The sequence below is a fragment of the Rhamphochromis longiceps genome, linkage group LG7, assembly GCF_057381845.1.
Source record: "Rhamphochromis longiceps isolate RC_006_pf linkage group LG7, R_longiceps_female_GT1.1, whole genome shotgun sequence".
In the NCBI taxonomy this organism is placed as follows: domain Eukaryota; kingdom Metazoa; phylum Chordata; class Actinopteri; order Cichliformes; family Cichlidae; genus Rhamphochromis; species Rhamphochromis longiceps.
In genome coordinates, this window is record NC_140563.1 from 28,090,676 (window position 1) to 28,116,111 (window position 25,436).

At 40.6% G+C, this 25,436-nt stretch overlaps 1 protein-coding gene across 1 annotated transcript in view; it reads right to left on the minus strand.

Moving 5' to 3' along the window:
• Positions 1-25,436, minus strand: part of cadps2 (Ca++-dependent secretion activator 2) — a 193,329-nt gene that overhangs the window by 35,490 nt on the left and 132,403 nt on the right. Inside the window, exons 18-20 of the mRNA XM_085413171.1 lie at positions 10,876-11,032; positions 8,207-8,348; positions 480-635 (exon numbers count right to left, since the gene is read on the minus strand). Coding sequence (XP_085269297.1) covers positions 480-635; positions 8,207-8,348; positions 10,876-11,032 — 455 coding nt within the window. The remainder of the gene's footprint in view (positions 1-479; positions 636-8,206; positions 8,349-10,875; positions 11,033-25,436) is intronic.

Below are 25,436 nucleotides of genomic sequence, written 5' to 3' on the forward strand. Positions count from 1 at the left end.
TCTTTAATATCTGATATTATGTTTTCCATATATACCAAAAGTATTCAGTCACCCATCTAAATCATTGAATTCAGCTGTGCCAATCACTTCCATGGTCACAGGTATATAACATTAAGCACCTAGGCATTCAGACTGTCTCTACAAAAAATTGTGAAAGAATGGGTCGCTTTCAGGAGCCATTCCTGTTGATGGTTAAGTACCTCACAAATGTACTTTTGGAAGAATGGTCAAAAATTCCCATAAACATACTGTTAAACTTTGTGGAAAGTCTTCCTAGAAGAGTTGAAGTTGTTATAACTGCAAAGGATGGGCCAACGTCATATTAAACCTTATGAATTAGGATGTCACTCAAAATCATATGCATATGAAGGCAGATGAGTGAATATTCTGGTAATATAGCTTATGTCTAAGCAGGTCCTATCATGCATCATGTTTATCTATTTCCTATGAAGTAATTAAAGGTGTTTGTGCAGTCTGACCTTTTGACGCAGGCCTCCATCATGTCACTGGCCATCAGTTTGAGTCTTTGCTCCAGATGCTTTGCAAACTCTGGTTCTGGCCAGTGAAGGTCCATCACAAACATTTGTAGAGTGTTCAGCTTCCAGAACAAATCCTCTGAGGTAGCTGAACCATTGCTGCGTGAAAGATTGAGGGGGGTTAATAACTGAAATGGACTCCAACGACAATGAATACAAGCTCTAACAAGCTTGTAAGTTTTCCGCTGGCCCAACAGGTTCTTTTATAATTCACTTTTGTTTTAACAACTCTGTAGTACTGTATTTAGAAAAAGGTGTATGAAGTGCAGGAGACTATGAACAGAGCATGAAGTGGATATCTCAGTGATCTCAGTGGATAGACTGAAAGCCAACTTAACAACGATTACTAGAATAAATTATTTTCAGCATAATGTACCAGATAAACAACTTTAATGAAATACATGTTTTACATCCGCAAACTTAATTTCAGTGATCCACATTTCCTGTTGATGGTCATTCTTAACTTGACTGTATTTTTATTTTATCATTACTTTTAAAAAAGAAATGTTATTGTACTCATAACGTACTAATAGTTATTTATATGCTGAAGAACAACACTTTATTTGTAAATGAGTCTAGCAGAGTAAACTGTGCTTTCTAGACACTTTTAGGACTCAGTGTGTGTAGAGCCTGAATTATTATTTGACAGGAAACACATACACTGGCTAAATAGCGGTAACTGATTAAATATTTAAATTTAACCAAAAACCAAAGTCCAACTTTCTTGGATGGCCTGGTATAGTTAACTGCTTAAAAAGTTATTTTTATTTGTTAGGTAATTTCATAAGAATTACCTAAGCCTGCAGTTCTCCATTGCATCTAGTGTGTGTGTGTGTGTGTGTGTGTGTGTGTGTGTGTGTGTGTGTGTGTGTGCTTATATCTATGGACTCAAATCAGGGTCACAAAGAATCTCCAGCACCAAAGTCAATCCTCAGAGGGAATGGTAGAACTAACCACAAGTCTCAGCTGCCAGATCTCTTTTAAAAAAGCAAAGACGCACATCTGGGATCATTACATCAAAGCAAGCAGATATAGCTGCCAAAAAACCTTAAGTTCAGAAAAGGAATGACCCCTACTTACAGCTCCTGCAGCAACATCAAAACATACACAACACAGTGCTAGAACAGACAAATGTGTGGTACAGACCACTAGTGGATGAAGTCCTTATTCTTTGGGTGATTTCCATGAGTCTTAAAACGGAGACCCTTAGCTATCAAATCTGACCTTGAAACAGATAAGCATGCAGCTACCTACTTACTTAATTCTTAATACAACAGGACAAGTGGACAAAGCAAGGTCCATAAAGACACAGGTGAGTGTGTTTGATGTAGAAAAATCTGACCGGCTTGGCTTTAACCTGAAAGAACACCTTTGGGATGAATTAGAATGTCGACTGTGAGCCAGCCCAAAAATGTGCTACTGGAAGAATGCTCAAAAATTCCCATAAACACTCTCCTAAACCCTGTGGATGGCCTCCCCAGAAGAGTTTAAGCCATTATAACTGCAAAGGGTGGGCCGACATCATATTAAATCCTGTGGAATAATACTTTTGTTAATGCAGTGGTCCCTCGCTATAACGCGGTTCACCTTTCGCGGTCTCGCTGTTTCACTTATTTTTATTTTTGAGCAATTTTGCATGCTTTTTTTTTTTCTTACAGCACATTGTGTTCTGCATCCTGATTGGCTGTAGACTATTGTCAATCAATCTTGTGCCATGTCTCCTGTACAGCACAGAATGCGTTCAGCTTGTTATATTTACATAAATCTTCTATCGCTAGCAGTGTGACTCTGAAGTGCTGCACTGTATGTTTATAAGTTTTCTCCCCAATGTTCATGCCTGTCTGAGAAAAGTATATAGTGTGTAGTGTGGGGTTTAATAGCTTTAAAACATCTATAATAATTGAAAAAATAAAGTTGGCTACTTCACAGATTTCTCATATCGCGGGTTATTTTTAGAACGCAACTCCCGCGATAAACAAGGGACCACTGTATATCATATGATATCATGTATGCATATCTCATGTAACATGTATCATAAGAGCTTAGCATCTCTGGGTATTCTGCATCTGTTGTGGTTCTTTAATAGGTTCTGCTAGTTTGTGTGTTGATCTGTTCAGCTTCAACACACTGCCAGGCTGAAACAGAGACAGGCGGACACTTCCCGACATTCTCCCCTGTGCACAGGTTGCACAGCAACACATGGTAAATGCTTACTGACATAGAAGTGTTCAGTGCCCAGCTAGACTGGAGTGGGGAGGGTGGAGGATGGAGGAGCAGAGAGAACAAAGGTGACGGGGGTTAAAACGACCACCTCTCACAACCTCACTTTTCTCACTTCGCCTTTAAAAGACTGTTACCTTAACAAGTGGCACACAGGAATACATGCTTTGGGCCGAGTCCGTAGTGCAATTAAATGCTCAGTGGTTATCCCCCTCATGTCTAATTAGTGGTGCTCGTCTCTGACTGTGCTCTGCCATACTCCCTGGGGAACAGAACAATCCCACTCACCAGTCTGTGCTCATTAATGAAGTGCCAGCTTTTTAGTTTCTCTTTTTTTACGGATAGGGGAGGGCCAAGTAAAGTGAGCTAGAGGAAAATTGTGGTCTATGTTGTGGGAAAGACTGGGGGAGTAAGAATGAGGAGCCTTTTTAAGAAACACACCCTCAACCAGACCCCCCCACCACGCAATATGTCCACCAATAATGTCAGCTCTAATGCAGACTCTACAGACAGACACACACAAATACTTTGCAATAATTAAAGAAAACTAGACTAGACATGCAATTTCACAGATGAAGGTGAACCCACAGTACAACTACAGTCTTAATTCATCATTTTCTAGTGCTCATGCTGAAGCTTAAACATCATCTTATGTGTAGCAACACAGTCAAACACATTCAGTCCATAATATACATAAAAGAAAGAGAAGGTAGTATCTGCAATTAAGGTGAACATTTGCCTCTTTTATTCAATTAAACCACTATTTCCAGGCCACATTTGAAGGGAAGTTTGTTTATTTTAAAAAGAATCATTGTCAATAACGGATTTTTATCTGGAGGTAAATTAGATAAAATAATGGACAAATCATTCACTTCTATTTAGGGATTATAAGTTGCACTTCATTGTTTTTCTAAGCTTAGCAGCTGCATCACTTTTCAAATCATAAATGATGGACATAATCACCATGAGTTTTTCAGATGAAATTACTTGTAGTCCCCCTCTTTTTAAGTCAGGCATGTAGTGCATATATAATGCAAGTCATGGCTTGATTATGGTTTTTTTTTTGCAGTGAATGGCCAAAGGTTATAGGGACAGCTACTTTAAAGATAGTCCTCATATTCTGTATGTTGAAATTTTTTTTAAGTATATTTCTAATAAAATGCCAACTGGAGAACAAATATAATCCAAACTGTAAAATCAGGACAATCATGTTGATTTTCTGCATATTTTGCCACATAATCACTATTAAAAAAAATTTTGAGGTAAAGAGAAGCATACAGGTTTTCTCACATAATCTTTTTTCTTAATCTACATCACATAGATTCATTCCTTGCAGGCTGCAGCAGAAAATTGAAGGTTTGTGTTGTTATTACACTGATACTTAAAACACTGAGGCATGCACAGTGCAAAGCATAAAGACTCAACACACATGAGGGACCTTTAGCTATATCACTGTAATCTCTCTGAGGGACAGAGTTTTATCTGAAACCACAAACCTCACACTCATGCTGAGCCCAGCTCATTCAGACAAGAAAGAAAAGTACATACTTCTAAAGTTCACTCTCTGAGACGAGGAGTAAATGGCAAAGTTTTTGTGTCTCTGAGGAGAAAGAACACCTGTGTGTCTTGTCACATGGCTACTCTCTGTTGGTCATTGGACAGAATGTAAGTTTGGGACACTGCAGTTGCTCCACTTTTCTGGTCACAGTCTACAGTCAGCCTTCTATTGCTTTAGCGTAATGATGTCAGGCTCCAACATGAGCATGCTACTATTAGCTTTCAGCTTCTTATCAAAATATTGCTAAAAACAAAAAAGAACGTTAAGCGACTTTCTAAATTTTAAAACCTTTTAAACACAGCTTTCTGACACAAACGATAAAATAAACCATCAGCTATCTTGGTGTGTTCAATTAAAATTAGACAGTGGAGCATTTAACATGGACCTTCTGTACCATCTCCATTTAGAATTTACTAGCATGTTGATTGGCTGTGTTAAAGCAAAGCAATAGACAAAGCAGACAGCTCACAATTCAAGTCCTGTGACAGAATGTCGACCTGTCCATGGAGTACACCCCACGGCTTTTAAGAGGAAGAGAATGGATGGATAGCAAGTTTTGGATAATTCAGAACATTTGCACACCACTAGTCCAGAGCCTCTGAGATCCCCATCCACCCATCATCGTGTTGGGCAAGTTACTTTGAAAAAGTAATTAATTGTAGTTACTTGTTACTTCTTCAAAGAAGTAACTGAGTTACAATATTCTAAAAGTAATTAATTACTTGTAAAGTAACTAAAGTAACTAAAGTAAGTAAAGTAAAGTAAAAAAAAAAAAAAAAACGTTTAACCCTCTGGGGTCCAGGGTATAATTGGCCATTTTTAACTACTTTTGATGTTTCCTCTACATTTTACCTTTAAAGACTATTTACTTTGCCTTGTTTGGTATCATCCTTTAAAGCACAACCTCACGTGTTTGAATTTACAGTTAAGTTTTCATTTTGACATACTGTACTAACACAATTGATCTAAAATCAGACAAAAAACATAAAATCAGAGTAGAAAAAGTTATATTTTTTTACTGTAACAACCACAAACATGTTTAATGAATCATATTTCATAACTTCAAATGCAAATATAAATTGTCAATTTAAAATCCTATGCACAAGTTTTGCAAACAAAGTTATTTGCAGCCATTTACCTTTTACCTTGATTTTTTAAATAACCATTTCAAACTATTTACAGAACAATCAGCTGTTCTGCATTCAATAAGATGCCACAAATTATTTGTGCCACTCCAAATATTTCTGTCCACTATAAAGGAGAACATCACAGCCTGATACCTGCAGGTCTGACAGCAGCAGGTGTATCACTCCTTTTTGTACCTGGAGACAGCAGGTTCATTGTTCTGACACACAACACAAAACTATCCACAACACTACACACTAACTACACAAGACAACACATTAACTACACACTCCAAACACACTAAACGTCACAAATCTCTCACATCTCAAAACTCACTCTCTCTCTTTTCTGCTGTCTTTCTCTCTCTCTCACTTCTAAAACTTCCCCTGCTTTTTTAAAAATTTGTTGCTCATAAGCAGAGAGCGCTTGCTACGCTGTCCTTAGACAGTAAACATCAGAGATGGGCAGTAACGCGTTACTGTAATCTGATTACTTTTCTCAAGTAACGAGTAAAGTAAGGGATTACTATTGCAAAAACGGTAATTAGATTACCGTTACTTTCCCGTAGGAACGCTGCGTTACTAAAACCGTGATTTTTTGCGAGAGTGTCTCATGACAGTGACGTAAGCGAGTGCGACGTTCGTGACAACAGCTGTGTGCAGATCAACAATGGATCATATATCGAGTGCCGGAGAGAGTATGAGCGTGCAGCGTTTAAAGCGTGGACGTACTGACCTTACTTTGAGTTTGATTCCATAAAAAGTGACAAAAACATTAGCGTCCGTTGTGCGTGGGAAGAAAACTTCTTTTTACAGCGAAAAAAACCCCTAAACTTCCAAACAAGCACCGAGTGCGCAATGACGTAATGGGAAATTCACAGAGAAACTCGCAGATTCTTCAACTGACCGCTGCGACACACCTGCACCAGGGTAAACCTCCGCCTACCGCAGTCCTGCTTTACAGGTGAAAATAGAGCAACAGGACCGCTGAGTCTTTGACTTTATTTATGTTCTGCTGTGTTTTACTTGCATCTATTTGAAAGACTGAGTGTAAACACAAAAAATATTTTATTTTATGTGCTGGAATGTGCAGAAAATAGGTTTAAATGTTAAACTAATTTTTTCAAGTCAGAGAATGTTGCATATAATTAAATTTTTGCTTGATGCATAAAGTTAAAAGATTAAAACTAATAAAACAAGTTTTAAAAAGAGACTTTTCCATTTGATTACATTTTGTATGATGGATTATGTAGAAAAAGTAGAATTGGGTAAGCTGAACACAGCTTCAACCGTCTGTTTGTTGAAAAATAGTAACGGACCACGTTTTCTTGTTAGTAACTGTAACGGCGTTGTAACGATAGGAACAGTAATTAGTTCGATTACTCGTTACTGAAAAAAGTAACTGTGTTATTCCCATCACTGCCCATCATACATATGTGTTGCCATACAGCGGCCCCAACCAGGCAGTTGCAAAGAAGATTGGTATCTGCGGAAGCTTAAGGGGGAAGGCTGGCTACTTTATGCAGAAGAAAGCTTGCTAGATTGTCTGTTAATGATCTGCCAGGTCAGAGTAAGTGCAAGGTTCATCAACGGCAAAAAAAGAAAATGTCAAAAGGATATAATAGGTGAAGAGAGAAAGAAGAAACACTGAGTGTAAAAGTAGGCGTCCTTTTCCGCAGCACAAATACAAACCAGAATAGCAGCTACTTGTTTTGTCGGCAACATCTGATGAAATCAAAGAACAATAAAGAAGAGTCACTGCTCACTTCTATTCATGCCATTTTCTTTCACTACAGATGCTTTTTGTCAAAGAGGGCAGTGTGTCCTTGCTGTTTGTGTTCACTTCCATCCTAGCTTATTATTTAGTTTCGATGATGACACATCAACAATCATTATTGCTGATAGCAAACAAGTAAAATGACAATACTTCTTCTTTCATAGGAAAACTGAAGAAAAAATATCATATAGAGCAAAAGCAGAACTCAGATAAAGAATGGGAGAAAAAACAGAGGCTTCTGTTCAAGCTGTTTTCTTTGCCACAGTTCCTCCCAGGCAAATTTACGTGTACTCACTCCTTCGCTTTTACTTTAAATGCCATTCTAAAGCTTTTAAATTTGCTATGATTAAAGTGTAAACTGTTTAACAATAATTCAAAGAAGTAATCACAGTATGGAGGAACCATCTCATGTTTATACTCTTTATATATAATGGCTAATATAACTTAATTTTACAAACTAGGTATACAGAAAGGAATTTGTAGATCACCGGACTTGAGAATCATGAATCCACAGAGAAATAACAGCCTAGAATTTAAATATGAAGTTGATGCTAAATGCACATTTAGAAGTCCATGTCTCAAAAGTAAAATCCAAATTTCTGGTTGAGAAAAACAAAAACAAAACACTTTTAGTTTTAAACATTGTAAAAAAGTTGCCTATCAACAGGTTTTTGGATCTGCACAAATACTCCAACACCACTGTTTGCAGGAGGTCAGAGGTTCAAGAGAACATTTGCAAGACTGAATGCATGTCACCTTTAAAACACTGTAAAGAACAAAACACATTTGTAGCAAAGAAGCAAAATTTCATGAACACCTGACGAGGGCATGTTAATGTATTAGTGAAATATTTAAGATATTTGTTGTTTGATATTTTCACTTTTCATGTAAAAAGCTCAGTAGGAATATAAACTTTTGCATAATAAAGAAGAAACTCAAGGAGTATTTTATGCTTATAAGCATAGTGACGGATTACATGGGTGAGCCTTACTTGACAGGCTGCCAGGTTTCCTTCTGGAAGCTGCGGTGGATTGACTGAGCAATGGCCAACTCCATTAGATCAATGTATCGTACCACCAGTGGGATGTACAGGTCTTGGAGGTGTTTGTGGAACATCCCATTGCACAAGTGAGCTGTTTGGGGGGGGGATGAGAAAAATGTTATAACTATGTGGACTTTCTGTTCACATTAACAGTCATTAGATGGATTGAGCCCGCAAAGTCTCATTTCAAACTTCAAAATAGTTTTTAGCTTTTTAGCAGGTTTCCAGTCCTCACGACTGAAAATGTGCTCTTCTGGATTAAAGTAAGGAATAAGACAAAACAGAAATGATTAAAGGTTATTCAATAGTCAAATACAAGTTTTCTGGGATAAAAACAAACAAATAAACATTAAAAAATCCACAAAAATTTAAGCTAAGACTGAGTATTTATTTTGTTTATGGTTGAGATTATTACTTCAGATATAAGAAACGTGATGGATTTTACTTCTGATATTGTTCTCTCTCACACACAGTATGCTACTATTTTTCATTCTTGCCCTTTATTAACTTCGCTTAAATTTCAGTGTAAGCTTTAGCGACACCTAAATTACTACTTGTTTAAAAGTGTAGAACTTATTACGCAACCATTGTAATATGACAAATCCATTCATGCATTGCTTTTCTGGTGTTACAGCAGCCACATCCAGTCTTCATATGGAGACTGGGAGAGCTGTTGGCATTGGGATATTTTAGCCAACAGTGTGGCTCCAACTTTACATTAAGAGTTTTTGTTTTCTTATGTGACATTTCCTAATTGGACAAGCTGATACAGACATTTTACCCAAATTAATATCTATTTGATAAATTCTAAAAGTTTAAATTAAAAAGCTTCACTAAATTCAAATGTATACTCTAGAAGGTCTACACGTCTTTTATCAAATGTCATTGTGTCCACAGGTGTTCCTATTATCACTCCATTATCCCCCATTCAAACTGTAATGGTGGGTTTTGGAAAGACAGATAAATCCCTGCAGACAGTCGACAGTCCACAGTGAGGAGAGACAAAGATAAGGTGTTGGTGAGAAGCAAGCAAGCTGGTCTCCCAGGACTTCATTAGTTTTAATTCCTCTCACTCTGCTCCATCATGATGAACACTAGCCTTTTTGCCCACTAGAGAGTAGAATCCACCTCCCTCACGAAAGCTTGTCACATATGACAATCAAGTGAGCATTTAAATAATCTGCAACCGAGAGATAATACACACGCTGAAGAAAATACTTAGAAATCAGCCGACCAGTGAGTATTGCAGAGGATTTGTTGTCCAAAAAAACAATGATGTGAATGATTAAAAACAACGACATATTATATTTTTGTGAAGCTTTGAGAAAGCGATTCATAAATAAACACTCTTGTCCATCAAATCGTTTTTTCCCTCTTTTGTTTGTGAGCTGCAGCGTTTTCAGTGATTGGGACTAAAACTAATCAAACCAATCCCTTACCTCTCACTTCAAGCATAATTATCAGAAGGAAGACCTCATTTGTGCAAACAGTGAAAACTATGATTTCGCTCATACTCTGTTTCATCTTTTTCTATTGCCTCGTTACACTCCAAATCAAGTTGGCTAATGTTGTGACACTTGGAATAATTATGGTACAAACAGAAGATGGTAATTAGAAAGAATGCAAGATATGAGCCACAGAAAAGAGATTTGTGGTTTCTATGCATAATGAAACACTGAGTCTTTATTCTCAACACCGCCCTTGGGCTGTCTATCTGCCTGCCTGTCTGTTACTGTATTTGAGGTATTTTGGCATCCACCATGTTAAATATTGCATCTTGCCAAATCTCTGCTGGCTTGAAGACAAAGCTGAGGGAGGGTTTGAAAGGAGAAACACAATGAGCCAATTAGATTTTTTCTCCAGCAGTCAAATGAAATATTTACAGTGAAAGAAAGTTTATCAAGGAAGAGAATTCAATATTTACAGTGAAGTACAGTTCATTGCGGTAGAAAATGTTAACAAAATCTCAGGAATAAAAGTGCAACATTTATGTTTGTCATAATTTGAATTCTCCAGGTTCCCCTTTTAGGGAGTTTTCTTTTTCCATTGTTGGGACTTTGACATGAAACCTACATTCACATAACTTGGGTATTAATAAACTTCCCATTAGCTGCAACTTATTCTTTAGGAATCTTGACAAAGCAAAAAAATTAGAAAGTATTATTAAACTGGATCTGTTCCTCTCATGTCTTGCTCTACTTGTTTGCTCTTAGACGGTGCTAGAGTAGCTTTGCACCAGTCACAGTGCAAAACAACCCTTATTTAACATGCAGAACTAAGTTTGTTGTGAAGAGGGAACTAAGTGCCAATATGAAAACAGCAAATGAAGTATAACAGAGAAGCATCATGCTTTGTTGGTTGCTTTAGATAAATTTACCAATGATTACTAGGTGCTGCTCACACATTCTATCTGCCACCACCACTACTTTTGGAACTTGTTGAAATGTGGGCTTGTTCCCTTAGTGTACCAAGGCAGAACAGGTCTGGCAGCAGCACTGCTTAGTGGAAAACAGGCATTTGACATCATTTCCTGTAATGAGCTTTAGCAATCAGCTCAAAGCAGTCCTGAGCTTTAGAGAAGGCCTTAAAAAAACGTGTTCAGAAAAACCAAGACCTACGGTCTGTTCGTAGAAAATTGTTGAAGAGCTGAAATAGTGGGAAGCTATTCCAGGAATCGATCGACTGGACCTGAAGAGCTGCCTCCATGTCGGCTCTGTACAGAGACAGAAACTTCTCAGCATGTTCAGCCATCAACTCTGGCCAACATGAAAAAGCCTGGAACAGATGCAGATGAAACGAAATTATATCAGAAAAACAGATAATGCAATCACAGAGTGTTCTTTTGGTTTTAATACATTGATTTCTGCTCATTTTAGATCAGTTCTTTGTGTCTGTACTCATTCCCAGTAGTATAATAGTGAACCCTGTGACTAGTATTACTAGTGTTACTAGTATCTCCCATTTTGACCTTGGGACTTCCAGGCCAAATTCGGCACAGATGATTCTATATACTATGCCGGCCACTTGGTTATGGCGTTCCATGTATGCCCGAGCAAGTAGTCGGTCGTGGTCATCTTCCTCATGTACTCGTAGATATTCATCGTCTCATCCTGGACTGTGATACTACAACTCAAAAGTGTCGGGCCTCCTTCCGCTTAGTGTACAGTCTCAGGATACTTGGTGGTTGCAGCTTTCATAGCAGCCTCTTCCTCTACATCCCAGGACTCTGGGCTTGTAGCTTGAAAGATAGAGACCATCCACAGGGCGAGGGGGGAATTTATTTTATTTTAAAATATGGTTTGTTTATCATGAATTTGTCCACTGGATAAGAACTTTGGTGTGGCTTTCTTTAAATGATTGTTGTTGTTGTTTTTTAAATGCAGAATATTTACAATGCAGTGAAAAGGAGTTGCACAAGAGGATAATATTAAGTGGGAGATCAGCCAGTCAATTATCATTTATATTTTATAAACCTTTTTGACTGTAGCTTTATAGAGTTGCAAAGTAAGTATGAGGTGAAAGTTGAGGAGGATATATGTGGCAAAAAGTAGAGGAAATAATGGAATGGAAATATTATTTATATGTACACTCATACAAAAAGCAAAACCTACAATGTACATAAACATCTAGAAGAATCAATGTTTATTTTCAGAAAACCTCAATGTAGTCTATACTGTAACATCCTTACAAGACTTTAAAATAATATAAAAAGAAAAATCCAACAATCAGATGTCACCCTGTGAGCAAGCACTTTGGCATCAGTGGGAAGGAAAAACAGCCATCTGCCTCGACCGGTTTGGGGTTAAAGTAGGGAGATAGGACAAAGGACATGCTGTGAAAGAGGGCCAGAGATTAATTACTTAAAGGACTGTTGGTAACGTCACATCACTTGATCATCTTTTTGATGTTAAAAATATGACAACAAAATTATTCCCCAAATATAGACAGAGAAAAAGGATTCACATTTTTGTTTTTGTCTGCCAACTTTCCAAGGCTAACCACAATTCTGGTAATAATACATAAACACACACATATACAAACAAACACACACACATATTATATACATATATATATACATATATACACACATACACACACACCCCTTGTGTGTGTATGTGTGTATATATGTATATGTATATATGTATATGTATATGTATATATGTATTAGGGGTGCAACGATATTCGTATCGATATTGAACCGTTCGATACAGTGCTTTCGGATGCTGTCTGTGTTGAGCGCTCAGTGAATCTGCGTTCGACTACTCCGCCTAGGCTGCACTGTCGAGCGCAGATCCACTGAGCGCTCAACACAGACAGCACAGTCAGAAGGAAGAGCGCAGGGCAAGCTAGCAAGACAGAAGTTAAGCTCTCCTTGCAACATGGACCTCCCCCACCCTCATTCAGATCTGGCGTTTGGAATTATTTTGGTTTTCATGTGACGTATGACCCTGAAGGTAAGCGAGTCATGGACTAAAGTAAAACAGTATGTTGGATGTGCCACGCAATGCTCAATTACATGGGTGGGAGCTAGTGTGTTAGCGCAGTTAGCTCGTTAACGTGTTGGCCGTCTAGCCCCATGCACGGAGCGATCGGCGGTAGCTCGTTAACGGAGATTTGCCGTGTTGCGGCGTTAAGGTCATTTCAACGAGATTAACCTGAAAGCACTAGCGGGAACACAACGAATATGACTGCACATTTATGCCGACATCATCCTAGTGCAAAGACAAAAACAAGAAGCATGCTACTAACTTTAGCCGAGTCATTTAGACAGCTGTTAGCACATGATTCTCCTTATGCTGCTGAGAATATAGCCCAGAAGAAGCGGATAGTATAGCTTTTATTTTGGAAAGAGACATTTCTCTGTAATAAACTCTCTTTTCCAAAGATGAGTGATTCCTCAATCAGATACAGGGCTCGCAAAATCGCTAGCCCGACGTCCTGGGGCTAGCGATTTTTTCAGTCGGGCTACCAAAATCTATCTCTTCCCTGCCCGTCGGGCTATTGTAGGAAGGAAAAATATATGTCAATGCTTTTGCATTCTTTCGGAAATGTAGCTGGGTAATTATGTCATTGGCATCGGTGAGCCACTGTCAATATGCGACATATTGAAATCGCATTTGAATTTGCGCTTGTTTTTTTGCTTTCACTTTGCAATCGTGCGAACTGTGTATAGAGAGCGACAGCACATAATTTGTGCACCAATTCCTCTGACATCGTCTTATTAATCGTTAGCTTACTATGCAAACATGACAAGTGAAATCTCCCGCAGCAAGCTTAAACATGTGAGAGGTTGATCGCGCAGAGAATCGCTGAGCTTATGTGAGTGTGTGTGTAAAAGTAGCAGGATATATATTTTAGTTCTGCTGAGCCAAATAAGACAGGTCAGGGTGAAGAAGTGACAGCCAAAGAAAAGCTTACCACAAAACGGAGAAGTTATGACAAATCAGACGATAAGGCAAAAAGAAAGTGCAGCTTTATGGTTTCATGGACAAAAGAATTTCTGTGGCTGCAATATGACGAGCTATATAACCGGGGCTGCACATAAGTGGTCCGCAGGTGCGCATTCGCTGTCAAAATAAAAAACACGCACAAGGGTTAGGGTTAAATTTAAAAACTGTACTTTTGAGTTAAAATATATATTTATAATTTTAATAAATGACAAATTAAAAAGGCATGAACATTTTTTTGTATCGAAAAAATATCGAACCGTGACACCAAAGTATCGAACCGAACCGAACCGTGAATTTTGTGTATCGTTGCACCCCTAATATGTATATATACACACACACACACACACACACACACACACACACACACACATATATTTATATATATCATTCAGTCATGCTTCCTTGAATGATTTGATGCCTTTTAGTCTCTTTTTTTCATTTAATTAACAGAATTTATTCACAGGCAACTTGAATGAATACGGCGTCAAGAAATCATTCGACATTAATTGTGGAAGAATTGTCAGCCTGTGTTTTCATTTTGCAGTTTCCAGCATCAAGAAACTGAAAAGGAACATTTGAAATATCGCCTGATTCTCCCCTCAAGGTCACAAATACAAGGCATTACCATGTCAAAGAAGCTTGCAAAGAAAACCGTCTGGACTTCTTTAAGTTGCTTGAAGACGTTTTCAAGCAACTTAAAGAAGTCCAGATGCTTTTCTTTGCAAGCTCCTTTGACTACGATGACCTGGATGACTGAGAACCTTCACAGACATACGGCATTACCATGTCATTTTTTTCTGGCATCTTACATATCTGCCTCATCTTCCTCTGTTGAACAGAAAAACTGACCTCAGCGCATCAGCATATGATTTGAGGCTGGATGCACTTTTCTCTCCAACTTCATGTAGCTATCAACAGCAGAGGTCGACTTAGCGAAACAACCTTTGTTCACTGGACTACTACACAGCCTTGATTCTCTTCAGTTAGCTGAAGAAACCTGTGTTAGTGAGTCGTTAAAGTTTTCACAACAGCACCTGTGGGTTTTTTGTTAAAACACTTAATCGCTTTACAAAGAACCAGCAGTCACAGTAGTGACCTTGGCTCACATCTACTTTTAACAGGCCAACTTTACTTTCCTAATTCAGTTTTAGTCATCAAACATTTTAAGAGACATTAGCCCTTTCACACATAGTGGTTACTACAGTGGACAGCTATTCAAAGGCTGTATTCTTGTATTTGTGTCAGTGTTGATGGTATACTTGCACATAAACCACTACACTGGACAGTGATGTGTCACTCCATACCCTGCCACCCACTGGTCCTTCAATGTTACTATAGATGTATGACATGTCTCATTGTAATTTTTTTTATGCCTAAAGATGAATAAAAATACTTAAGAAAACAATGCTGATTGAGGTTGTCATAATTCATGCATGACAGCCCATATGGAAAAGATACATATAAATCTTATAAGGTTTGTATCGGTCTTGTGTGAAGCTTGTATGAAAAGCATACAAAAGTGAAGACAGATATAAGATCCCTTGAAAAATCATATAAATGAAACTTGTATGTTTTGGATAATTACTAAAACAATATATGAAAGTGGCCACTTTCATGAGTAAATCATATAAGCCTTATATGATTCACTACATGAAGTAGGCCACATCTGATGCAAGTCTTTTATTAGTTTTTTCTATTTCTTTTCCATATGGGAGGGTTAAACACATGGTAAGTGGATTAAACATAGTTTCTAATAAAATAACTCCACTTCCTGTTTTTGCTAGATACAGGATCTATTCCAGATGCTCAACTGTTTGAGTGGTTTTCTAGCCAAACAAATGCATGCAGGTAAATGTGATCAGAATGATACTAAGGGTATTTTTTGGCACCACAGGAGAAATTGTTATAGTAAGTGATAAGGTCTGTTTGGCAGACTAGGTTGCATTTGTCCCAAAGATACAAGATTTAGGTCAGGGTTTTGCACACGGTAGTTCTTCCACCCAAAACTGGGGAAAACTAGGAAACTTTTCTTTCTACTTTTAGGCAACACATTTGTGTTGTTATTTTGGGTTTATACTGCTAAACTGATAAAGAGATGATTCATTCTATGAGTGTGAGGCAGACAGATTTTATAACCAAAGAGTAAAATAAACCAGTAACTTAGAGATACGATCTTATATGAGCCCTGAAAAGGTTAAATGCACTGGTTCTTATATAGCGCTTTTCTACACTACCGGAGCACTCAAAGCACTTTATACAACATGCCTCATTCACCCATTCACACAAGCACTTTTTTCTAAGCTTAAGTGTCTGACATTTACACGCATTCATAGTTGGAGCTTTAAGTTGCTCATCACATTATCATCTACTAATATTTTGCTCTGTAAAAGATACAAAAGTTAACTACATGGCAGAGAAAAGTGAACTGTAAACAAAAAGTATTTGCCCGCTTCCTGATTTCTTTTTTGCATTTGTCATATTTCAGATGTTCAAACATATTTTAATATTAGACAAAGATAACCCAAGCAAATAAAAATGCAGCTTTTAAAAAATGATATTATTTATTAAGGGGAAAAAGTTATCTAACCTACTTGGCTGTAAATGAAAACCTACAGTAGGTTTTCATACTTCCAGTATGATATGCAGGAGGATAATGATTCAAAAAAATAACAGCAAGTCTGCCTCAGAATGGCTCAACAAACAAACAAACAAACAAACAAACAAACAAACAAACAAACAACAAAAAAAATGCAAAAGGAAGATTTTAGAGTGACCAAAGTCCAGGTTTAAATCTGACAGAGATGCTTTGGCATGACCTTAAACAAGCCATTCATGTTTGAAAACCCACAAATGTGGGTGAATTAAAACAATTCTGCATTATTATTAAAATACGGTGACACATCTTTCTCATTTCTCTACACTCTTCCATACAGCACAATGGCCAAATTGCTGCAGTAACTACATTTTGATTATAGTTACAGTGGGGCAAAAAAGTATTTAGTCAGCCACCGATTGTGCAAGTTCCCCCACCTAAAATGATGACAGAGGTCAGTAATTTGCACCAGAGGTACACTTCAACTGTGAGAGACAGAATGTGAAAAAAAAATCCATGAATCCACATGGTAGGATTTGTAAAGAATTTATTCGTAAATCAGGGTGGAAAATAAGTATTTGGTCAATAACAAAAATACAACTCAATACTTTGTAACATAACCTTTGTTGGCAATAACAGAGGTCAAACGTTTACTATAGGTCTTTACCAGGTTTGCACACACAGTAGCTGGTATTTTGGCCCATTCCTCCATGCAGATCTTCTCGAGAGCAGTGATGTTTTGGGGCTGTCGCCGAGCAACACGGACTTTCAACTCCCGCCACAGATTTTCTATGGGGTTGAGGTCTGGAGACTGGCCAGGCCACTCCAGGACTTTCAAATGCTTCTTACGGAGCCACTCCTTTGTTGCCCGGGCGGTGTGTTTTGGATCATTGTCATGTTGGAAGACCCAGCCTCGTTTCATCTTCAAAGTTCTCACTGATGGAAGGAGGTTTTGGCTCAAAATCTCACGATACATGGCCCCATTCATTCTGTCCTTAACACGGATCAGTCGTCCTGTCCCCTTGGCAGAAAAACAGCCCCATAGCATGATGTTTCCACCCCCATGCTTCACAGTAGGTATGGTGTTCTTGGGATGCAACTCAGTATTCTTCTTCCTCCAAACACGACGAGTTGAGTTTATACCAAAAAGTTCTACTTTGGTTTCATCTGACCACATGACATTCTCCCAATCCTCTGCTGTATCATCCATGTGCTCTCTGGCAAACTTCAGACGGGCCTGGACATGCACTGGCTTCAGCAGCGGAACACGTCTGGCACTGCGGGATTTGATTCCCTGCCGTTGTAGTGTGTTACTGATGGTGACCTTTGTTACTTTGGTCCCAGCTCTCTGCAGGTCATTCACCAGGTCCCCCCGTGTGGTTCTGGGATCTTTGCTCACCGTTCTCATGATCATTTTGATCCCACGGGATGAGATCTTGCGTGGAGCCCCAGATCGAGGGAGATTATCAGTGGTCTTGTATGTCTTCCATTTTCTGATGATTGCTCCCACAGTTGATTTTTTCACACCAAGCTGCTTGCCTATTGTAGATTCACTCTTCCCAGTCTGGTGCAGGTCTACAATACTTTTCCTGGTGTCCTTCGAAAGCTCTTTGGTCTTGGCCATGGCGGAGTTTGGAGTCTGACTGTTTGAGGCTGTGGACAGGTGTCTTTTATACAGATGATGAGTTCAAACAGGTGCCATTCATACAGGTAACGAGTGGGGGACAGAAAAGCTTCTTACAGAAGACGTTACAGGTCTGTGAGAGCCAGGGATTTTCCTTGTTTGAGGTGACCAAATACTTATTTTCCACCCTGATTTACGAATAAATTCTTTACAAATCCTACCATGTGAATTCATGGATTTTTTTTCACATTCTGTCTCTCACAGTTGAAGTGTACCTCTGGTGCAAATTACTGACCTCTGTCATCATTTTAAGTGGGGGAACTTGCACAATCGGTGGCTGACTAAATACTTTTTTTCCCCACTGTATGTCTTACATTGTTAAAGTAACCAAAGCATTACTGTGACCTCTGCCCCAAAACCTACGGCCTCACCACAGACAGTAATTACTTCTTATTTTATCATTTACACACTCAATTTTATAAGAAAAAACTCAGTTTTACCAGAAAAAAAAAAGATGTGTAACCAGTAAAGCCAGTAAGTATTTTGTAACCACAGGCCATACTATGAAAACTTTACAGGCTGGTGTAATGATGTACAGTGGAGGGGAGGATAACTGCAAACAGCAAACTTGCCTCTCTTCCCTTCCCATGACAGAATAAAGGAAAGGGAGAAAAAGAAAGGAGCCAAATAAACAATCATGCTAAAACAGTTTTCTGTTATATAAAAAAAACAAGTCAAAGTGTTGTTTAAAAACAAGACTGTTTTTATATCCATCATATTCAAAATGGACTTTTACGTGATGAAATGCTTCATTCACTGCTTTAGTTTCCTTAGATAATCCCCCCAAACATATTGAAGAGTCAATCTTTAAACAAAAAGACTCCAGAGAGAAAAAAGCAGCATTAGTAAGAACTGATTTAAACACTAGGTTGTCACTCTGACATCTCTGTATAGAAACAGCAACAACACAAACTAGCAAGGCAGTAAGCATGCCATCCAAAGACACAGCAACTGAGTAAACAATTATTAATTTCTAAATTTAAGCTGTGACAGCTTGCGATGGTCTGAAAAAAAAAAGGCCTCTAATTTGTAGTTAACATCACATCTGAAGCATCCACCAGTCGCCATGGCAGCGGCAGAGCATGGCTTGTTAATAATAGTGCAGAAACAGATGCCTGAGTGCCATGCTGCCACTTAGGGCTGATTAAAAACACCACATCTCAACACCTAGGATTGATCAGTTTTACACTGTGGCATAAAATTCTATGTGCATATGGGGTGTGGGCGTTGTTTTCATCGTGCCTCTACTGCAGACGTTAATGCAACGCAGCCATTTGCCATGTCATCTGCCATTTTAACATGAGCTGCCAAACAAGGCAAAGAAAAGAAAAGAAAAAGGAAGTGCTGTGAAAGTGATCAAGAGACATATGAAATGATCAAGTGACATGTGGCATCTTTGCCACTACCACTCAGATGACGAAAAAACCCCTCATAGTTCGAAAAGAGTTTCAGAGTTACGCTTCTGCAGTTTGAAAAGACTTGTTAGCGAGACGTATTCTCACAACACTGAGAACACACAGCTTTGAATACTTTAACATACACTACGTCAGATGCAGTCGGCTTTTAAGATTTGAAGAACTTACTAGTTTCATAATGCTTCTTCACTATATAATGGATAATTCTGGGTGCAGTTTTTTTCCGTTGATATCAGCATCGGTGTGACATCCAAGGCCCTAGAGTGGCACCAATTGATAGTTTTTAGGTCAACCATTTCTTCTTATGCCAATTATTTTATTTATTTACTCAATGATTCAGACTTTAGTTTAGATTTTTGGAATTATCCATTTCTAAATTCCTTAAGCTTAAAACGTTCCTTTTTTGCTAAAGCATATAGTTAGGGCTGGGTCAGGTGACCCTGAATCCTCCCTCAGTTATGCTGCAATAGATGTAGACTGCTGGGGGATTCCCGTGATGCACTGAGTGTTTCTTCTTCAGTCACCTTTCTCACTCACTGCGTGTTTATATACTTTTCTGCATTGAATCGTACTTGTTATTAATCTCTGACTCTCTTCGACAGCATGTCTTAGATCCTGTCTTCCCTCTCTCACCCAAACCAGTCAAAGCAGATGACCGCCTGGTTCTGCTGAAGGCTTCATCCAGGTAAAACCTTCCTTCACACTGTTGCCAAAGTGCTTGCTCATAGGGGGTCATATGATGCTGGGTTTTTCTCTGTATGTATTATTGTAGGGTCTACCTTACAATGTAGAGCCCCTTAGGTGACTGTTGTTTCAATTTGGAGCTGTATAAAAAAATTGAATTGAATTAAGAAATTTACAATACAATTTTATTTATATAGCACATTTAAAAACAAGGTGTATGCCAAAGTGCTTCACAGAAACCAAATAAGAGCAATAATAAAATAAATAAAATAATATAAGTACAAATAGAATATACTAACAGGTGGGAGACATAACTAACCAATGATACCAGGCATAGTAGGCACGAGCCGAAAGGCTGAAGGCAAGGCTAAATAAATAAGTTTTTAATCGAGATTTAAAAGATTGAATTGAATCAGACGCGCGGATAGCTTGAGGAAGATTATTCGAGAGGTAGGGTGCGACAGCGGTGAATGCGCGGTCACCTCTGGTCTTAAGGCGGGATCTAGGTCGCACCAGGAGCATTTGGCCTGCTGATCTAAGCGCTCTCCTAGGGGTATAGAAGCTGAGGAGATCCTTAAGATAGCTGGGCGCGGTGTTACTTATGATTTTAAAAGTGAGCAATAAGATTTTAAAATCAATGCGATGTTTAATGGGGAGCCAGTGCAGGTCGGAGAGAACTGGAGTAATAGACTCAAACCTACCAGTTCCGGTTAAGAGACGCGCAACAGCGTTTTGAACAAGCTGCAGTTTGTGAATAAGGGCAGAATGGAGACCAGTATAAAGGGAATTACAGTAATCTAATATTGATGTAACAAAGGCATGGATACGTTTCTCCAGGTCCTTACGTGGTATGTAGGGCTTGGCCTTAGAGATTACACGTAATACAATACAAAATACTACATAGAGTGCACTATACAGGTCATCGGATGTTCAAGATGGGCTTTACATCTTCCAACAACTGCTCACACTGTCAAGGCAATACACCAGACAATTATATCCACGCTCTTTGGTTCTGTCCACCAGTGCAGATGTTTTGGCGCGAGATATGTGAAGACTTATCGAAGTGTCTGAAATGTAACATTCCAACTTCCCCCTTAGTGTGTTTGTTGGGCAGCTTAGATAATGTCACTTCAGAAAAGAATATCGCCCATATGATCTTCACTGCCCTATGCATAGCCAAGAAAACAGTCCTCATGAACTGGAAAAATAAAAATAATCTTAATTCTAACCAATATAGAAATTATCTATTAGATTACATTAGTCTTGATACAGCCTCTGCCACCACATCAGATCAATTGCTCTGGGCTCCTTTGATCAGCTCCATCACCTAGTGGGGGTGGGGGGTCATAGTTTGGTCCCGCCTTCACTGTTGTGATTGGTGTGGGGGTAGGGACAGGCTTAGGGCGTCGGGGGGTTCCCCGGAGGCATCTTCCTTGGGGGGCTCAACCCGGGGTAGCGGTCATGTCCGGTTGGGGGCTCTTTTGGCTCTCGGGTGACTGTTTCCTCGTGGCTGCGTGCAGCGGGGCTAGGGGAGGGTCTGTGCTGACGGACGTGGGTTACTGACCTGGTAGCCTGTCTGCCCCTGGGTGGGTCCGGGATGGGCGTGAGGTTCTGGGGGTGCTCAGTCTCTGGGCTGGGGCCCTGGCCGGGCCTCGGGGCCTTGGGTCCTGGTTGGTGTGTTGCCGAGGTTGTGGGCGGGTGAGTGCATGGGGGCCCATCCCTGGCGCAGGGTGCCGCCGGTGTGTCGAGCCACCTGGGGGGCCCTTCAACTGGTGGGGGAGATTGTCACACCTTGCAGGAGCTTTCCTCTCCTCAGGAACTCTCTGCAGGAGGGGGAGATACAGGAGAGGTGGAGGAAGATCTCAGCCTGGGCGTCTATTGTCTCATGTAGTCTGGAAGATGAGTGGATGGTGGGGTGGGTGCAGTTTTCTCTGTGGTGGGGTTGGGTGGACTGTCCCGGGCTCTGTGGGGCGCTGCTGCGCTGGGCCCCGGTCTGGATGGGCCTGGGCCCCCTTTCCCTGGCGGGTCGCGGAGTATGGGAGTGCCTACTGGGGTCAGCGGGGGAGCTGGCACCAGGGAGAGGGGTCACCTGCCCCTCCCTTCCTTCCCTCCCCATCTCCAGCTGCCTCCCTCTTCCCGCTCCACCACAACCACCCACACATGCAGGACCTTGGAGTAGGGGTATGTCACCAGGGTGCAGAGGAGGCTACCCCCCCCTCTGTCCCCTTCTGGCTGCCTCTGCCTCAATTTTATCCCACAACTTAGACATTCACATTACTCACACTCTCATTACACATACATATAGGATCTTGGGGGTGGGCACGATACACGGAATCCAAAGTACCATCAGGGTGTACACCCCACCCCCGGTGTCGTTGCCCACCTCTCAATTTTAAATACACGTAGACATTGAGGGCTAGCAGGAGGGACTATGCGCTTACCTGCTGCTCTCTGGCAGGTAGCTCCATGCCCTCCTGGGTTTTAAATGCACCTTAGAACACACATGCATCAACACTACAATGAGCGGGTGGAGGGAGGTTTGGAGTCTTCTCTCACCCCCATTCTCTGCGGCCTGCTGGAGCGGGGGGCTAGGAGGAGGAGTTGGCTGTCCGACTGCGGTCTGGAGTGTGGGGCCTCCCTGCTGCTGCAGAGTCGGGGCGGTCTGCCTCTCCCCACCGCAGGGAAAAGGGAAACACCACCTGGGTCTGGGTGCAGTTCCCCCCTCCAGGGGCAAGGGTACCTAGACCCGGTTCGTAGAGTATGCTTGGGGAGTGTGATCGTGTGTACAGCGTCTCTTTATGTCTGTCTCCACGTTGGTTGAGTGTTGAGTGAGTGCATATGAGACCATGAGGGTGGGAATGGATGTTTGTGTCTGTGTGTGCCTGTATGTCTGTGTCTATATGTCAGGTTGGGTATCAGACGCCACCTCTCTGGGGACATCTCAGGCCCTCCAAGGTTTGGAGGCCTATCTCCACCCACCACCACTTCCCCTGCCAGTGGCGGACTCCCTCAGGTGTCGGTGCGTTGGTGGTTCTTTGTGTCTGGGGTGGGCGTCCGGGTACACACCGGCTCACTCCTTGGCGGCCGCTTATCGGGGCCTGGAGCCTGGGGCTCGCTCAGGCCACTTCGGAGGTGGGGTGCCCCCGGCCTCTCGGCCTGGGGCTCGGTCACTCAGGCACAGCTGGCTGCCGGGCGCGTCACTGCAACTCCCCCTGGCTTCTGCTCCGCGGCTGCTGAGTGGGCCCTCATCTGGGACTCTCCTCAGCTCTTACTGGGACAGTGGCGCGGCTGCCCCTCTTGTTGGTCTTCCTTGGTCTCTTGTGTTCTGGGGGCCTCTGGATGTCTGGAGTTTTGATCTCCTCCATACCTGCTTCACGCCCTGGAGGACGGGGCTGTGGCCCCCCCACACTCCCTAGCAGATCGTTACATGAAGAAACCTTTGGAATGCAAGCATGCTGATCCACACAGGTATGCACACAGGTGTACACACGGGTATTCACAGACGCGGACTACAGCTTTCTTGGCTGCTGCCTCAAAGCACATTGTGCGCTGTCTATCTTGCGTGCTGCACAATATCGTTTATTATTTAGTATCTACTGATATCTACTGCTAGCTAGTTTATTGTGATGGTGCTGTTTTTTCTATTATGTTGCTCTTTGTTGTTTGCGTTCTCTTCTTTTTTTTTTCTCCATACAGGTGACCCAGGTGTTTTGTTTTTTTGTTTGTTTTTGTTTTTCTTTCTTTCCCCCTTCTCACCGTCTCTTCTCCCCTTTGGTTTTCTTTCTCTCCCTCTCTTTCTTTCATTCTTTCTCCCTGTCCTATCCCCCAGTCATGTCTGTCCCATTTGTAGCAACTGAAAATAAAATAAATTCATAATTATAATAAAGGTCAATCAAATGGACCAATATGGCAAGGCCATGATGATCCACTTGGTAAAATAAATCCGCTTGGCATCTTTCTTGGCCTTAAGACAACAATTCTGATGGCTAAAGATCCAAACGGGACACAAAAAAAAAGAAAAAAAAAAAGAGATTAGACGTAATTGATAGAAGCCAGATTTAACTACAGAGGACACATGTTTGTCCAGCTTGAAGGAACTGTCCAAGACAACACCCAAGTTCCTCACAGTGTCAGAAAGGGAGTTGGCAAAGGGCCCAAATACACCAGTTAGTTCAGCCCGAGGGATGGGAGTATCAAAGATTACAATTTCTGTCTTCTTATCATTTAAAATGAGGGAATTGCTCAGTAGCCAGTTTTTAACTTCACTCATACAATCAAAGAAGTGTTGCAACGATGACGCGACATCCTCAGCTAGTTCAAAATAGATTTGAATGTTATCTGCGTAAAAATGAAAGGAAATATTATATTTATCAAAGATTCGGCCCAAGGGTAACAAGTATAAAGAGAACAGCAAAGGACCCAGCGCAGACCCCTGGGGGACACCAGAGGTGACAGGGGCAGTGGAGGAGGAGTAGATAGGATTTAAACCAGCTAAGGGCACTGCCCGTGATGCCCACCAGATGCTTAAGCCTCATTAAAAGGACATTATGATCCACCAAATCAAAAGCAGAGGACAAATCAAGCAAAACTAAGACCACAGGGTGCCCTGAGTCAGCAATTGAGAGAAGGTCATTAAAGACTTTCAGTAATGCAGTTTCCATGCTATGGCGTGGCTTAAACCCCGACTGAAATTATTCCCCAATATTATTTGCATCCAAATAAGTTTGGAGTTGGGAGTGAACAATCTTCTCTAGGACTTTAGACAGAAATGGGAGTTTGGAAATAGGACTAAAGTTAGCGAGATCATTCTGATCGAGGAAGCTCCTTTTGAGTATAGTTTGCACTACAGCGTGTTTAAAGGCAGCCGGAACATAGCCCAATAACAATGACAGGTTCATTAGTGATAAAATATAGGGCCCGATAATGTTAAACCCTTCTTTAATAATGCGAGATGGAAGAATGTCATGAACAGCGTTTGCATTTTTCAGGTGATCAATTATACCCCTGAGAGTGGGCAGTGAAAGTGGATCAAACTGATTGAGGTTAGTGGAGCATCGTAAAGCTGGGGCCTGACTCATCACAGTGGGGTGCGAGACTCTTAGAGATAAGATTCTGCCTGTAAAATGATTTAAAAATCCTTCACAAAGAGCTAAGGAAGCCAGTCTAGGCATTACAGGACAGGGATTAATCAATGAGTTAAAGGTTTTAAATAAAAAATGTGGATTGTGACTGTTATCTGTAATGACAGCCGACAGGAAACCTGCCTTAGACAACCTAACAGATTTCTGGAATTCCAGGCGGGTCCTGCGAAGGATGTCAAAAGACACCTGGAGCTTATCTTTTTTCTTTTAAA